This window comes from Galleria mellonella, unplaced genomic scaffold (assembly GCF_026898425.1).
Source record: "Galleria mellonella isolate WM207_F2 unplaced genomic scaffold, CSIRO_AGI_GalMel_v1 utg284, whole genome shotgun sequence".
Taxonomy (NCBI): domain Eukaryota; kingdom Metazoa; phylum Arthropoda; class Insecta; order Lepidoptera; family Pyralidae; genus Galleria; species Galleria mellonella.
In genome coordinates, this window is record NW_026442065.1 from 323753 (window position 1) to 342838 (window position 19086).

Genomic DNA, 19086 nt, shown 5'->3' on the forward strand with positions numbered 1-19086 from the left:
CTTGATACATTTTATGTATAACGCCATCTAGTGATAATATTAGTAATAACACGACAACAAACCGACAGATGGATAAAATTCAAAGTTATATTAAAAGCGTCCAAAAGTAGCCTAATTAAAAGATAATATAAAAAAAAAATACAACGAGCACGCAACATTGTATACTGTATCCGCTTACCATAAGGTGTGCCGTATGCTTGCTTACGACTTTTAAATATGCCTTTTATAAAAATATAAATTAGTTATATTAATGGCATGTCTGTGTGCCCTTTTATTTCACTACCCACAACATATATTGACAAATATGTCGTATATATTAAAAAAAAACTTTTTGACTTGATCTTTGCCTTTTAATGTATATTTTTTTGTATATATAGTGTAACAAATGTTGCATGCAGGGGATAGAGAATTTGATGGTATATACATATATATATTAGCTAATGATATCTCGGTGGCATAGTATCTATATTCTATAACTTTGAGGTCCAGGTTTCATTTCAACAACGCTACAGTCTTTCACTCAATCTGTATCGCATCATTTATGAACTAACTTCACGTAATAAATAATAGTATCACAACAGTAAATGTAAGTTATTAATAAATTTAATATATTTATTAACAATTCATATGTTATTTAAAAAAAAAATACATTGTTTGATTCTATATTTTTTAAAAGTTTCCCGTATGTTGGATTCGTACTTTATTGTTAGTTTTGGCCAACAACCTACTTCAATTTTAAAAAGATATTTTTAATGATTTTGAATGAGTTTTTAAATTATTTAAAAAAGAAATTTTATTTCATTTTATTTTTGGTTTATTATGGAAACATACAATTCCTGTAATCAGTGAGTTTAAAAAATATACAAATATTTTAAATTCACATATGTAGAGAAATAAAGTTGTTCTTATAGCGACTTGCTGTTTTCACAAAGAACGTGTATTATGTTCTTTATGAAAATCTATGAATAATATAAATTACAATCTTGTCTATGGAACTTGTAAATACCACAACACTCATTTCCTATTCTCTCACGACACCATATTGTAAATACATTCTTTATCTAATGCCACGAATCTCTCTCCTGCATGCATGAAATGCGACTAACCCGCTCGTGTGTGACTAAATCGGGCGATTGTCGGCCGACTGTCGGGCGACTGTTGACGGATATAGAAGAGGGATGCCCAGTTGGAGCAGAGGATCGAGGAAGTGCGCCAAGAAGTGATACAGCAGTTGCAGGAGCAAATACAGGTATGCCGGATTTATTATCGTCGAGTAAGTGTAATTTTTTTTTCAGCGCCAATAATTCGACTTGTAATATATTATAATTATGGCAAATTGACGCTGCGGGAATTTGGTAGTGGAGAGTTTAAATAAATAAATTATATTAACCCTTCTTTGCATGATTTTTTTTTTATTGGTGAAATAAATCAAGGTGATATAATTCATGTTCAATAATTAAAGGAAAAATGGTTAAAAAATAAATTTTACAGCTATGGTTTTTTTCCTGCAATAGACATTAAAAAGGTATCCAGACACGATCAATTTAAAGTAAAATTGTTATTTTATATAATTTTTGGGCATTCAATGTTCTGATGGAAATTTCCACCATTATGCAAAGAAGGGTTAATTTATACTCATATACCATTTACTGTACATAATTAACATATTTTGTTAACAGATTTAATTAAAAAGAAATGTACAATACAATGTAAATACAATGTAACAGTGTAATACAATTTATCTTTGTTCAAATAAACTTTTTTACAAGCACTTTTAAATCGTCACTTGTTTTATGAATGTAGGATTCGGAAAATTGTTATCTGTTGAGGAGAGCCCGCAAGTAACTCAACAGTTACTCTTTTAAGTCTCTCTTGTCAGTAAATATATCCCGGTCACGCGGACGAAGTTGCGGGTAAAAGCTAGTATTTGTATATAACACTTATACAATTAATTACATCTGATAATTAGAATGTAAATATATTTCCGTCACGTCTATATTTTTATACCATAGTTACTGGATACTTCACACATCGCCATCTAGTGTCGAACTAAGCAAACAGCAATACGGATACTAGACAATTGACAGAAATATTTCTATACTTGTTTTACTAAATACATACATAATATACAATAAGCTAACACCAGTTTCAGAGGGGGAAAGGGATTGTTAGTAATGGAGACTGTAATATACCCAATCAGGTCGACCTCCTCACGGTTCTCCCTGGAAACTATCATGGTTAATTCCTGATGAATTCATCATGATGGGCTAACTGGCCTGTTTTCATTCTCATCTATCACCCTTCACTGGTGCTCCGCCAGCGTATCCCGTTAGTACAGGCAGGGTTACCATACCATTTTCACCCATCAAAAAAAAAAAACACCAGTTTAAGATTAATATAAACAGATGTATATAGACAAATTTGTATTGTGCAGAGTCGCGCGTTCGCACTCTGTAATCTTTGAATCTCTGGATCTCTGATATACGAATCGATAAATGAAGTGCATTAAACCATTACACCATCAAGTCTGTACACATCCAGTCTTAATGTGTGTGTGTGTGTTTTTTTTTTCATACAACTTAGAGTGGCAAACAAGCTGACGGCCCACCTGATGGAAAGTGGTAACCGTCGCCTATAGACATGAGCAGTACCATGGACAGAACAGAGTATACTGAGGACTCAGGTGTTATTCCTCTGTACCCTGTAAATTCACTGCTATGTCATTCACCACTTATCAATAAGTTATTCGATTGAGAGTAGAGAAAAGCGCTATTATTCAATTAGGCCCCTCGTAAAAGTGCTTCATTATTATAATTATTGGAACTCTTTGTGGCCAGTCCGAGCAATTACTTTCAATAGTCTAGTCCAATCTTTTTTGTTTCGGTATTGTAGGGAGAACTAGCAATATAGGGTATATTGCTGATCCTCCCTCTAATACTTCGACCAGTCAGGTCGACGCCCACGGATCCTTCTGGTTGTTATCGCGTTTAATTTTTTTTTTATACAACTTAGAATGGCAAACAAGCTAACGGTCCACCTGACGGAAAGTGGTAACCGTCGTCTATAGACATGAGCAGTACCATGGACATAACAGAGTATACTGTTTCGCCCATTTCTGAGTTGCCATTCCTGAGGACTCAGGTGTTATTCCTCTGTACCCTGTAAATTCACGCCATATCCCACCCTTCAAACCGAAACACAGCCATGCAAACACAACTGCTTCACGGTTGAAATACGAATAGGACAGAGGTACCCAAGCAATCGACTTTTGTACAAAATTTCCCTCTGGCAGAAATTGCCAAATATATTTGGCAACCATGTTAATATTTATAACAAAATAAACAATTTTAAAGTGCAACGATCGACTATGTTGCCAGTTATTCTCAGTTCAAAGTATTCATACACCACAGAAAGTGGGATAAAAAAAAATTAAGAGGCAATAAATGTCTTATAAAATAATAGTTCGACTTTGACAGCATTACAACTAGTCTTTGAACAATATTTTACATTACAGTACACCATGATTCATTGTTAGTACAGTTTAAAAATAAGTGTTACCAACTCGTGTACGGTTATTGGCTGTAACGTAAAAACGCCTTTTTGGCAATATAAGATTTTACCCGCAAGTTTGCTCGCATGCTCTGGAGAGTCTACCATGATATGAAATTCTGAATTAGCTGTCCACCGTTGAACGTAGGCCTTCCCCTATTGGGGAGGTTTTGCTTGAAGTTGCCGCGTTTGGCAACCAGGTTGGTAATCGTAGTTAGGCTTTTGGTGATGTTTTAAGAGGGACGCTGCTGTCCATCCCTCGACAGGTAAGTTCCCTTAGTCGGTTCTTACAACACCCATGGGAAAGAGGTGGCTTATTCTATGCCGGGACCACACGGCAACTAGGCAATTTACCAATTGAAAATTATTATAAAAGTATTAATATAAATTTATTCTATATTGTAATCAAATTATTGTACGATTAAAAATTAAAACTAAAACAAAAAATAGAACCTTCAAAATTTTTCCAATCATACAATTTATCATAAATAAGCCTCTCCCTGGAGGGGGGGGGGGGAGAGTTGCCAATAATCATACAATTTTTAGAATAAAATTTTCATATATCTAATATATAAAATTCTCGTGTCGCGGTGTGAATCAGCATAATTACTATTTTTCCCTAGTTATAAGTAACTGAGTTAAAATTTATATATATATATATATATATATATATATATATATATATATATATATATATATATATATATATATATATATATATATATATATATATATATATATATATATATATATATATATATATATATATATAATTTATAACAAATAAACTAAATATAAACCGCTCTAAGTGCTTCGATATGCTTCTATGCTTGACACCATTTCGTTTTACGAAACATTGTTGTTCTTATATATTCCTAAATAACATTTAATGGCCTCGATTCCAACACAATAATCGGGTCAAGTCCATGGGGATTTGTCTCTTGACAATAGTATACGGATAGATTTTAGGGTTCCATAATTAAATGACAAAAACCTTTCTGTTTTGCCAAGGGTCGACTGAGAGAGAATGATATACAGTATTAAGTCTGCCTTTTGTATCAGTTTTTGTAATGTAGTCAATAAAAAAAAAAAAAAAAAAAAAGCGAATATGCCACAGAAGTGGTAAATAAATATACGTCTCCCCTGATTGATTGCAACACCATCTATCTACCGAAAATAAACAATATTAAAAAAAAAATGAGTTAATAGTATAGTGTGTAAATGCAGATGAGCCTCCCAGAATTAATTCTGACAGCGCCCATATGGTACGATGCTGTGTTCAGGCATCTCACCAGCATGTAAGCATATAAGTGTTTCTTCAGTCTCCACACATCCTGTAGCTATAGCCAATCCTATAGCGTGGCGAAAAAGTGTCCAAAGTGTATTTTTTACATACATACATACATATCTGTCACGCCTGTCTCCCATTAGGGTAGGCAGAAACAATGGAACGCCAAATGCTTCGATTCAAACAAACCTCTTTCGCTTCTTCCACGTTCATCAATCTTTTCATACACGCTCGCCGGTTACGGGTTCTTTTAATTTGGCCCTTCTTCAGCACGTCGCCTATTCGGTCAACATACGTCCGTCTAGGGCGGCCCCTACCGACATCTCCATTCATTCTTGCTCGATAAATCTCTTTCGTAATTCTTCTTTCATCCATCCTCTCCAAATGACCAAACCAACCAATGTATTTTTTATTTGCGCGGAAATCCCTACTAGGGTTGGCACCGTGCCAGCACCGAAAGGTACACTACACGCAATAATAAACCGCCTCGCTCTCATGGCTGGGCCGAAATAGAGCAAGGTTTACTCACACTAGTTGTCACGGAACCGAACTGGGGACACTACTCACAATCGCGACTATTGGCTACTGAAATCATGTGATAACCATTTAATCAATGGACAATTCAGTTTTTATTCATAAGTGTTTAAAAAAGACTATTTTCTGAATGAATTGAGATTACAGTGTCGTATTACGTACTAAGTACGTTTATATGTAGTTTTAGTGTTGGATTGGTGTGAATCCTGTGAAATAATGTGAAATGCCTGATCGTTACCATCTGCCATTTACTAAGAGACGCGTAAGTTAATTTTATTAATGGACGGTGTATATATTTTATATAAAAGATTGAACTAATATCGGATATATGCATTTTGAACTTTAAAAAAATTCAAACGAGAGTTCAAAATTATAGAAACGTTCTATTGAATATCGTTTAAAAAAAAAGGATTCACAATTATCTCACCAGAGGGAGACTTTGTACAAAAGTCGTTTGCTTCGGCACCTCTGTTCCAAGCAAATGACTTTTGTGTTCGTGTTTCTACCGTGAAGCAGTCGTTTCGGTTTGAAGGGTGGGATATAGCAGTGAATTTACAGGGTACAGAGGAATAACACCCGAGTATTCAGGAATGACAACGTTAGTTTCGGCCGAAACCGAAACCAAAACTTATTGAAACATATTTAGAATTTCTCTTCTATACTGAAATCTAGTGTATTTTTATACAATTATTTACACAAACACAGAGATAGTTGAAGGGTAATAATAAACACTAATTAAAGTATGTAACAAATATGTCATATATATGTAAAAACATGTTAAAATTATGACTTACATTTGGAAGTAAACTTAAAAAAAAAATCAATTTTCAGTTAGACACACAACACACAAAGTTTCGGCGCGGCCGAAAGTTTCGGCTAATTTTTGACCGGAACTGAAACTAAGGCCGAAAGTAGAATTTGTGGTCGAAACTAGCCGAAACCGAATGTTCGGTCGGACACTACTTTTTACTGATTTTGCTAGCCAATAGTACTTTTGACTGGTTAAGAGTATTGACTGTAACACCAATGTTAGATAAATCATACCCCAGATTTTAAATTGATTTTGTTGCCGTAGTTTTGGATGATGTCGGCAAAAAAACATACCTTTAGACACACGAAATTTGTAAAAAAAAAATATTGTAAAGGCCTCTATTGGTCTTATTAAGACCCCTTATATTGATTCTTTTTAAATATCTTCCACGTATAGACACTCTCTAGTTATGATTTTATTATATCTTTTTTTTAATTCTCGATAATGATTCATGATGATGATGACCATTCGGTAACCCCGCCTGGCTATCGGTATACGCTGGCGGGGCACCAGTGATAGACGATAGGTGAAGACGAAAAGGCAGGTCAATTAGCCCATCGTGACGAATTCCACTAGAATTAACCACGACGGTTTCCAGGGAGAACCGCGTGGAGGTCGACCTGATAGGGTGTATTGCTAGCAATAGCTCAATTAGACCCCATTACTAACAATCCCTTTCCCCTCCAATTTTATTATGTCAGTAAGATTTACAATTGCACAAGCACGACACCATTGGATAATTACACATATCAGGTAAATTACCATTGTATAAAAACTGGGCGGCCTTGGTATTCCAACATAGTACAATTTACGTTTGAGATAAATTAGGCTACGTTTAAAATTGCCTAGCTTCCTCCGAATCCCATAGACTTGTGTTTTGTTATCATCCGGCTTGTTTTTCGCCAAGAGAACATATTTCTGTGAATTTTATCCCACCATATGTGGTGTAAATAAAGCATATTCATTATTTCTCTTTCTCTCTATCCCTCCCCCCTTCTCCACCATCTCATTCCCTCCCTCTCTAACCCTGCCCAATCTCTCCCCTCCTTCACTATTCTTCTCCATACATTGCAATTTCACTACCATATCATATCACACACAGACACACACACAAACCAAAACAACAATGCAGGAGGAAAAGGGATTGTTAGCAATGGAGTTTGACAGCCCCATTGCTAGCAATATACTCTATTAGGTCGACCGCCACGTGGTTCCCTCTGGAAGCCATCGTGAACAATTCATGATGAATTCGCCACGATGGACTAACTGAGTTGCTTCATCCTCACCTATCATCCTTCACTGGTGCCCCGCCGGTGTATACCGATAGCGCGGGTAGGGTGACCATTCCATTATCACCTCAGTGTACACGTACAGTATCAGTTCACGGCAGAACATGAGTGGTACAGAGGTACCCAAGCTGACGACTTTCATACAGTCTGTGATATGTGATTGCTTAGCTGGCAACTAGGTTGCTTTATACGCCGATTCATAAGAGAAAAGCTGGGGAAAACAGCTTATAAATATCAGTACACTCATTTCCCGGCACACGTCAACGGGTCATCGCCATTTTGGAGTATTGTCGCAAAGGCGGCTGGCTGCCCGCCAGCTATTGGGAGGGGGGAGGGGGACATTTTTCGCGTGCTCGACCCCATTCCGCGCACCACGCAGTCTGTCATTTTTTTTTCACCTATTTGGGTTAATGACTGTATGGCTGACCGCTTGTTTTTTTTTTTCTATACTACTATGGTGTCATTTCATTCATTCCATTTCATTTATTTATTTATAACAGTACATAACAATGGATGGATAATTAAAACAAGATAAATCGTCTATGATCAACCTCGTCTGTCTAAAAAAAATACAAAGAAATTTAATAATGTCACATTTACATTAAAAACCATAATATTAAGGAAATTTATTGCATTTAAACAAACATATTGCTCATTTAATGGTAAACTGTACAATAACAACAACAAAGCGTCTTTTTGCCCGCGGTCTCGAGGTGTACCCCACTACCCTGGCTTCAACTCCGGAGGCAACAACCTCCGGGTCACTGGGTTTGGTAAACTGTATTACCGTAGTCTATGGACACTTGTTACACTAAGGATGTCGCGCGCGCGTTGTCGAACCATAAATCTTATAACGCCCTTTTTGAAAAATCCCATTTTTGTATGCAACTTAGAATGGCAAACAAGCTGACAGCCCACCTGATGGAAAGTGGTAACCGTCGCCTATAAACATGAGCAGTACTATGGACATAACAGAGTATACTGTTTCGCCCATGTTACCCTTGGTTGCTATTCCTGAGGACTCAGGTGTTATTCCTGTGTACCCTGTAAATTCACTGCCATATCCCACCCTTCAAACCGAAACACAGCCATGCAAATACATTTTTAGGTGGTAGAGCCACGCTGTAATACTATATGGTATTGCAGCATGAATGGGCCGGCTCGACCGGGGAAGTACCACACCCTCACAGAATACCGACGCTAAGTGGCCGCACTTTTAGTGCGACCACATTCCGTATGGTGAGTGAGGGAGTCCGGAGGCCCATCCTATACCCATCCCCTTCCTTATCCTAAAATCCTCCCCCAACTCCGTCCCCCCATCTTTCAATACCATGGCAGTGGAATTTAAAAAAAATAACGTACCCCAGGGAGGTACCAGCAGCCATGTTGCTGGAGAATCCTCCCTCGAGCAACCACGCTCGGGCTGCCCTGCGTATTCTGGGGGGGGCAAAATTCCGCTCTATGGGACCAAGGGCAAACAGAGCAAGACTTCTGCGGCATCCCCTTTGCTCAATGTGAGCCTCTGTAATATTAGGGGAATTCATTCAAACCTGAACGCTGTCCACCACCACCTAGAAACGGCGCGGCCGGCATTGCTCTTCCTCACGGAGACACAGATATCCCCTCCTAACGAAACATCATACCTGACCTACCCGGGGTATAAGCTTGAACATTGTTTTGTTTCGCGTGCCGGTGTATGTGCGTATGTCAGAGAGGATATCTGCTGTCGACGCCTTGGGACTCTTGAAGGTACGGACCTGTCCATTCTATGGCTGCGCGTAGATTGCAATGACCATCCCCGCATCTATGCGTGCCTATACAGGTCCCACAGCGGTAACACTGAAACCGACCAACTAATTGAGCACGTCCAAATGGCTACAGATTCCCTGCTTGAGCAGATTCCTTCCGCTGAAGTCGTGATTGTTGGCGACTTTAATGCCCACCATGCCGAATGGCTTGGTTCGCGTACAACCGACTATGCGGGAAGATCTGTTCATGACTTTGCTTTGGCTTATGGTCTGACACAGCTTGTTTCCTCGCCTACGCGAATCCCTGATGTGTTGGACCATTCACCTTCACTGCTGGACCTTCTGCTGACCACCCGCCCAGACAACTATGTGATCTCCGTCGAAGCCCCGCTTGGATCGTCGGATCACTGTTTGGTGCGGAGCGAAGTGCCTCTTACGAGTCCGACTCCACCTCGTTCTACGGGTAGACGTCGCATTTGGCACTACAGGTCGGCAGATTGGGATGAGATGCGGATTTTTTTCGCATCTTACCCATGGAGGCAGGTTTGCTTCACACTGGATGATCCCGACGCCATTGCCGATTCCATTGCTGATGTGGTGCTTCAGGGAATGGAATTATTTATTCCTAACTCTGTGGTGCCCGTCGGCGGGAAATCCCAGCCCTGGTATGGAGCCTCCTGTAGAACAGCATCTCGTCTGAAACAGGAGTGCTTCCTAACCTGGGCTAAAGGTGTGGCGTCGCGAGATCCTAACACCAGTGCTCTTAAAAAGAAGTATAACTCTGCCTCTAGGTCTTTCAAAAGAGTTATAGCCACAGCGAAGTCAGAGCATATTAGTAGAATTGGCAAGAGACTGGCTAGTTTGCCCTCTGGGACTCGAGCTTTCTGGTCTCTTGCCAAAGCTGCACAAGGGAATTTCTGTAAGTCATCCTTTCCACCTTTGCGCAGGGAGGATGACTCGTTGGCCCAGAACGCTAAAGAAAAGGCCGATCTTCTTGGATCCATCTTTGCGTCAAACTCGACATTGGATGACGGGGAGAAACCACCACCGACCATCACGTGTTGTAGGAGCTCTATGCCTGACATTAAATTCACGCATAGCTCAGTGCGTAGAGCACTTTTCTCCCTCGAAATCCATAAGTCGAGTGGGCCTGATGGTATTCCTCCAATTGTGCTTAGGACGTGCGCACCAGAGTTGGCTCCGGTTCTTACGCGTCTTTTTCGGCTTAGCTACTCATCGGGCATTGTCCCAAAGTTTTGGAAGACTGCTCTGGTGCATCCGATCCCTAAAAAAGGAGACCGCTCAGATCCAGCTAACTATAGGCCCATAGCTATCACTTCCTTATTCTCGAAGGTTATGGAATCCATCATTAACCGTCAACTGCTCCGGTACCTAGAAGAGCACCGGCTGATCTGTGATCGCCAGTATGGCTTTCGACAGGGACGTTCGGCCGGTGATCTTTTAGCTTACTTAACACACCGATGGGCAGTGGCAATCGAGAGTAAGGGAGAGGCCTTAGCAGTTAGTCTGGATATTGCGAAGGCCTTTGATCGGGTGTGGCATAGAGCGCTGCTTTCAAAGTTACCTTCATTTGGGTTGCCTGCGAGACTGTGCATTTGGGTCGCCAGTTTTCTCAAGGAACGTAGCATTAAGGTCGTAGTCGACGGTGCATGCTCTGATTTAAAACCTTTGAATGCTGGTGTCCCGCAAGGCTGTGTACTATCTCCGACTCTGTTTCTTCTGCATATCAATGATATGTTACAGATAAGTAATATTCATTGCTATGCGGACGACAGTACAGGAGATACATTATATACCGGTCATGCAAAGATCTCGCGGGCACATACCGATGAGTGCCGGAATAGACTTGTGTCTGAAATCGAAACTTCACTCCATCAAGTTTCGATCTGGGGTGAACAAAATCTTGTCCAATTTAACCCCAAAAAGACACAAGTCTGCGCGTTTACCGCAAAAAAGACGCCGTTTGTCGTATCTCCTCACTTTCAGGGCACTTCCCTTGATAAAAAGTCAAGTCTAGGAATTCTGGGCGTTGATATATCTTGCGACGTCCAGTTTTGCGGTCATCTGGAGGAGAAGGCTAAGATAGCTTCCAAAAAGTTAGGAGTGCTCAATAGGGTGAGACGATATTTCATGCCAGAACACCGCCTGAAATTATATAAAGCCCAAGTCAGGCCGCATATGGAATACTGTTCTCACCTGTGGGCAGGAGCGCCACAGTACCAACTCCTTCCGTTAGACCGCATTCAAAGTCGGGCGGCTCGAATTATCGATAGTCAACGCCTTACTGTCCGACTTGACCCATTGAAACTGCGCAGAGATGTTGCGTCTCTGTGCATCTTCTACCGAATTTATCATGGGGAGTGTTCTGAGGAATTGTTCGGATTGATACCTGCTGCTGATTTTCACCACCGTACAACCCGCCACAAACTAAAGTTTCATCCCAATCATCTGGACGAGTGGCGGTCTTCCACCGTGCGTTTTTCAAGGCACTTTCTTCCACGCACAACCATTCTTTGGAATCAACTTCCAGCAGCAGTATTTCCGAACCGATACGACAACATAACCTTCAAGAAAAGAGTATATTCCTTTTTAAAAGGCCGGCAGCACACCTGCAATGCCGCTGGTGTTGTGGGTGATCATGGGCGGCGGTAGTCACTTACCATCAGGTGAGCCGCATGCTCGTTTGCCCCCTGTGTTGTAAAAAAAAAAAAAAAAAAAATTGCTTAATGGTAAAAACACGAATGGAACAGAGGTGTCCAAGCAAACGACTTTTGTACAAAGTCTCCCTCTGGTAATTATTTTAATAGTAGTATTAACATGAACATGCCCAATGATTTGATGATTCGAAGTTCGAACTGATTATTGTGAACTATGAAACGTGTCATTCGTCACTATTTTTTTTTTTTTTTATTGACTCAATATCATTAATTATTTGAGTTGATTTTTTATTCGAAATTTATCACGCTTGGTTTTAGATAAATATTATTTTTAAAACTGTATTCATTTTAAATAATTGAATTTGTTTCACTTGTGAATTTTTTATTTTTTATTGTTTCAATGAAACTTGACAGTTTCATTGTTTTCAGAGAAGTTTAAAATTTAAGTTGATTTCAAGTTTTTGTAAACTTCTTCCCACCTACTAGAGGGTTTCTAAAACCATTTGTTTTAAAATGGTTTAATCTCTTGTATTTAATGGCGTCCTTAGGCACTTAGCTAATTACATTGTTATTTTATTTCCGCACACTAAATATGTTCTATTGTGAACTAACAATTATGTAGAATATAAACAGCAATTATGTAGTAAGTAAATAACATTATCTAACGAAATGAACACATTATATGACTGTATTGAATTTTATTATTACTAAATTATCAATACTATGATAAGTGGTTAGGGTCAGACGTTCCCCCGGTCGCGTTCAGTACAGGTCTAGTCTTGAGGTCTAATCGTCCACGTACGATTAATTTGCGACTTTATGATAGTGCTTTTAATGTTGTTTTTAAATGAATACGTGTTTTTGATTTTCGAATTGACGGCAGTGTTCTAAAATCAAATATCGAAATTAGTGTTCTTTAATCAAATATTGAAAAGAGTTTTGTTTTTTTTTTCTGTGTGATTTGTGGATTGGAGTTCTAGTTAATTTACAAGGAAAATGGGAGACATTGCTGTATGTTATTTTATTTTAATTCATTGTCTTAGATTAGTAACATATAGATAGAATACCCTTGAATTGACACGCTTTGAAACTTATATTAATGTTAAGATTTTTTATTATTATTATAATCATTATTTATTTAAATATACATGTGTAAATATGCATGTGTAAATATGAGCTGTCCCGGCAAAAAATATTTTGTACTCTATCGCCACCTACCGGATCTTTTTTTTTATCAGGATGGAAACTTATTTAAAGTTAAAGTAAACAATGCGCATTTACAAAATTTCATGAAATACGGATGAGCGGTTTTAGAGATTAGGGTGAACAAATATACGAGGTCTGTCCGGAAAGTTCGTATAAAAGTGTTCTGGAATGCGAGAAAGAGGAGTGGGGAGGCCAGGTAAGCGCAGGACCCCTTCCTTATGTCCCTAACAATGCTTCAGTTCTGGTCTGACCGCCGTGCGGTGCGAACTGGCTTGTCACGCCATCTGTGAAGTTACCTCTTAACGAAACCCCGTCGGCATGGAGCCCGCTTCCGTTGAAGAGCAGCGCGTCGTAATCAAGTTTCTCTCGAAACTCGGCAAGAATGGCCGTGAAATTTTTGCCGATCTCAGAACAGTTTATGGGGATGATGCTGTGAAGGAACCAACCGTCCACAAGTGGCTAAAAAGATACAGAGAGGGCCGAGACAATGTTGATTGTTTTTTTCGATGTTCGGGGGATTGTCCATCAAGAATTCGTCCCTCCAGGCCAGACAGTTGATGGAAAATTCTACGTCGATGTGCTCAGACGCCTCAAAGCTCGTGTGGCACGAGTTCGTCCAGAATTGGCGCGAGAGGGGCGTTGGATTCTTCACCACGACAATGCCCCTGCCCACACCTCTCTTGTTGTCCGTGAGTTTTTGAGTAAAAATTCCATTACGGTGACCGAACACCCCCCTATTCGCCGGATTTGGCCCCGTGTGACTTCTTCTTGTTCCCAAAAACCAAATTGGTACTTCGGGGGCGGCATTTGGGGGACATAAATGAGATAAAAAAAGCTACGACGGGGCAGCTGAGAAACCTACAACCAGAGGACTTTCAAGGAGCCTTCTCACAGTGGAAACGGCGTTGGCACAAGTGCATTATGTCACAGTGGGAGTACTTTGAAGGGGATAAAATTGATTTACCTGAATAATTGTAAAATAAAATTTTTAAAAAACTTTTATACGTACTTTCCGGACAAACCTCGTAGTAACACTGAATTTTTATATTGAGATATCAACATTATAGTTTGAAACTTAACTAGAGATTGAGTATATCAGGGGTTCCCAAACATATTTTGTCTACTGCCCACTTTGAGAATAAATTATTTTTTAATCCCCCCCATTTTTTCACCTACTTAAAAACCACTATTACTTCAGGATCAACAAATCACCCCCCAAGCCGGTCTACACAACGCTCCCATTTTTTCTGGGTCTCTTACCGCCTCCCTTTAGGCCTGTAGCGCCCACAAGGGGGCGATATCGCCCACTTTGGGAAAGGCTGGAGCATATGAACATTCAATATGGCAAAACGTCGCGTTAGTCAAAAATTGACTGAGCGTTTTTACGACGACTTTAGACACTCCCGCTCCATCTAAATGTTACATTATCTATTCAGTCCGTTTAATTATCGCAAAATAAATTAAAGTAAATTAGATTTAATTTCCTAGCGTTGTAGACTTCCGTGACTGTAGTGGGACATAGAGATATGACTTGAATTACTGACTTGTTTTCGCCAGTCTCTTAAGTGTAGTGCCGTGGCTTGGACTTGCTCTATTTGTAGTATGAAGCGCTACACAATATTAACGGTGATTTATATAGATAGAATAAGAAGAAAATTGTGTTTTAAATGGGTTTTTTTTTCACACTTTGCCTGATCTTTGAGCTAGGATCTCAATGTCATGATATAAACACGGTTGTGTTATAAGGAATATTTGTCACTATTGCTTAATTTGCTTAGCTCTTAATCTTAGCCGGAGGGAGACTTTGTACAAAAGTATTCATTAGGTTAAGTTTCCATTAGGTGGGCCGTCAGCTTGTTTGCCATTCTAAGTTGTATAAACAAAAAATCTTAGAATATTCTGTATATGTAATAATGATAAAACATTATGGAGTTCTTCAAAAAAGGTGTCTTAAATTTTATTCAGGGTTGGCAACGTTTTTTTTTATACAACTTAGAATGGCAAATAAGCTGACGGCCCACCTAATGGAAAGTGGTAACCGTCGCCTATAGACATGAGCAGTACCATGGACATAACAGAGTATACTGTTTCGCCCATGATATCCCCATGCTTTGCCATACCTGAGGACTCAGGTGTTATTCCTCTGTACCCAGTAAATTCACGCCATATCCCACCCTTCAAACCGAAACACAGGCATGCAAATACAACTGCTTCATGGTAGAAACACGAATGGGACAGAGGTACCCAAGCAAATGACTTGTACAAAAAAAAAGAGTTATCATAAGGTTATCATCCAAAAAAAAAGACCTTGATGGTGTAGCAGTTTAACACATTGCTTCTCCTTTCGATGGTCCGGAGTTGGATTCCGTACTATATATTTACTTGTATTCATACATTTATAAATCTGTTTGTATTGGTCTGTGTTTTTTTTATCTGTCTCTGTCTATATAATGTGTTACAATAAAAAAATTACTTATCATTTGTACGTCTCCATGTGCAATAGGAGTCCTGAAAACTCTTGACACCAGAGGGCGATACTCTCACACGAATAACAGTTTTCCGATACTTATCTATAAGTACTAATATTATAAAACGGAAACGCTTGATTGTTCGTAATGGATAAAGTCAAAAAATACTCACCCGGTTTCAAAAATTCTTTCCCTTATAAATTATTTTCAAAAATTTATCTACCCGTGCGAATCCGGGCCGAATCGCTTGTATGAATGAATGAGTACATGATTTGCATTATACAAATTATTATTGCTAGTAGTGTTTAACGAGTACACAGAGTTTTGCTAAGTTGGATACTAGATGGCGCTGCGGTATATGTCCATTAATATTTATATATAATTTATATATGCATGTTCTTGTTGTTGTTGGCCAGGTGCTGCTGTCGGACCCGGACGCGGAGGTGTCGAGCTGGCCGCTGGAGCTGGTCGCCCTCCGCGACAAGATACACGGCGACGCGAAAGCTCACCACGAGAAGGAGGTAGGCCGCATCATATATATTTTGATGACGATACCTCCATGAGGGGGGGGGGGTAGGAATTGTTAGTAATGTGGACTACCGGTCCCATTGCTAGCAATATACCATGTCAGGTCGATCTTCACGTGGTCCTCCCTGGAATTCATCGTGCTGAATTCAAGGTGTATTGACCTGCCTTTTCATTTTCACCTATTATCACGCACTGGTGCCTCGCCAGGATATCCTGTTAGCGCTGGCGGGGTTACCATTCCATTATCATCCATAAAAAACTCTCCTTAAGGGGAAATTGGGCTATTTTAATGGAGCTATTGGTGTTATTTAAATTCATGATCTATGGATCATGGGTATGGATAGGGGAGACCTATCCCATTCGTGTTTCAACCATAAAGTAGTTGTGTTTGCATGACTGTGTTTCGGTTTGAACGGTGCGGTATGGCAGTGAATTTACAGGGTACAGAGAATAACACCTGAGTCCTCAGGAATGGCAACGCATGGGGGTATCATAGGCGAATCAGTATACTCTGTTATGTCCATGGTACTGCTCATGTCTATAGGCGACGGTTACCACTTTCCATCAGGTGGGCCGTTAGCTTGTTTGTCATTCTATATAAAAAAAATTCAGTAATGGAAGTAAACGGCTGAAATGATGATAATAATGATAAGTTAAACACCTGAAAGAATAATTTATATACATATTTGGTCAAAAAAAAAAATAGAAATAGGGATTGGTTTTCTTTTCTTAATATATATTTTTTTTTCATCTTTAAATAAAAAATAAGGCACGGTGTCAGTCATCGGTTCTAGCAAGTTAAATTAACAAATGTCACAGGATACATCGATGGCTCTTGCCATTATTAGCGTATACGTCTCACACGTATGCTTCTTTATCATTTTAACTGCTTCCCAGTTGTATGATCACCGAATGGACCACCGTAGCGGAGACATTTATTAAGTTGTAAACATGTAAACACGGATGCGTGCCCCACCAGCGACCCAGTTAGTAAAGTCCTTATGTAACACGTCGCTACCAAAATGTCTTTACGGCTTTCGAATAATAAAATCGGTTTTAAAACTGCCTCGTATCCGGTTTATAGCATCTCTGTTTACGGTATCGAAAATTTTGTTAATTTAGTGTGAAATTATCTGGTGATTCTGAATAGAATAGAATAGAATAAATATTTATTGTGGGCTGTACATTACAATTTTTCGTAAGACGTTATTAACGGCTTAAAGCAAAACAGCCTACCCATACATCGGGCATACAATACAATTAATTACATAACATTAATTATTTTACAGTCATACAATAAAATTGAAAATAAAATAAAACATGTCAATCAACAGTCACAAACTAACTCATGGTCACCTTTAGAATATATTAATGATCATCTTATATATTAATTAAATTATTTATAATGTCAATATAAAAAAAAAGTCAAAGAGCAAAGAATTCATTCATATTATAAAAAGCATTGAATGAATTCTGTTAACCCTGATGGTGTACTCATCAGAGTTTTAAATATTTTACTGAATATGCTATTACTTTGCATAAGTTCATATCACTGGTTATTTGATTAGAATTATTTTGTTTAATTCCGCTACCGTTAGTATGTGTGCGACTGCCAACACTAGAAGATTGACCACCACTATTACTACCAGAAATTCCACAACCTTCCGTATTTGCATTTCGCAGTTTGTGTTTACAACTGACGAAGTTAAGAGATAACTAACATAAAAAAATACTTTACTGAACTTGGTATTATTTTGTGGAATTCCATATCTATGGTTAGTTGATTAGAATTATTTTGTTTAATTCCGCTACCATTAATATGTCAACATTTGGAGATTGACTACCATTATCAGTAGAAGTTCTACGACGTTCCATATTATTCATTCATTACCGATCAATTAGTAGACCAAATAATATTATGTAGTCAATCTTCAAATGTTGATAGTCGCCTGCAAACAAATGGTAGCGGAATTAAACAAAATAATTCTAACCAACTAACCGGTCACCAGAGTTTTGTTCAAACATGCGTAGACGAAAGCAATGCTCAATAAATAAACTTTTTCTTTGTTCTGAAATGTCAGTTATATTTGCAGATTTGCAGATTCTATTTTAAAAATAAATGAAAATATATTCATAGCATATAAACAAAAAAGTCCTACGAGCCGAACGGATGATATAATTTATTTATTTATTATTATTTGACAAAAAACACAAAGTTACAAATACAATATGGGCCCCACACTAGGCGAACCTGTATCGTGGGCACCCGACAAATATTAACAAATCACAATGTGTTATAATAAAAAGTAGATAGTGGGGCGGGTATTAGTATAAAAAGGAATATAACATTGAAATAGTGAAAAAAGTAATAAAATCAACAATATAGATACAGAAGCAATTATAAGATACTGATAATATACGCCCTTAAGAGAAACGAAGTTGAATAAATGAATGTGGAAATGTTCGTGAGTATGTGTGAATGTGTGTAGTGTAATCCATGTGAAAGATGTGTTAATGTTATTACTTTCCAGACCATAGTTCCTCAGTTGTCTCGTAACATACTGATAAAAAAAGAGAAGCAAGAGTAAACTTTTCAGTTGCATGAATACTGTTTTCGGATTGTTCACACTTGAATGTACACTTTCCATGATACCCAGTGTGGATGCCTATCAATCATCATCGCCTCATTGTATGTTCCATTGTTTGCGGTTAGCGGAGTATGTTTTCTACTTCCACTGCCCCTCGTCAGCCGTAATATTTAAGGTCGCTCTTTAACTTGCACGTAACTCATTTTTCACACAGTTCACACCTCTTTTACAAATACAAAATACAAATAGCTTTATTTTGTTTGAAAAAAATGGTATAAAGGTTGGTATATAATATTTAAATATTGTTCACATTTTTCACCAGGATCTGGCGTACAACATTTATTTAATTGTGCCACTATACTATGCTAACAGTATTTTACTTAAATCGTCATATTATAT

At 38.5% G+C, this 19086-nt stretch overlaps 1 protein-coding gene across 1 annotated transcript in view; it reads left to right on the plus strand.

Annotated features, from left to right (window-relative positions):
• The window catches only part of LOC113516272 (pericentrin), a 60119-nt gene that overhangs the window by 6502 nt on the left and 34531 nt on the right, over positions 1–19086 (plus strand). The window contains exons 7-8 of the mRNA XM_052895543.1: positions 1172–1249; positions 15988–16092. Of these exons, the coding sequence (XP_052751503.1) occupies positions 1172–1249; positions 15988–16092 (183 nt within the window). The remainder of the gene's footprint in view (positions 1–1171; positions 1250–15987; positions 16093–19086) is intronic.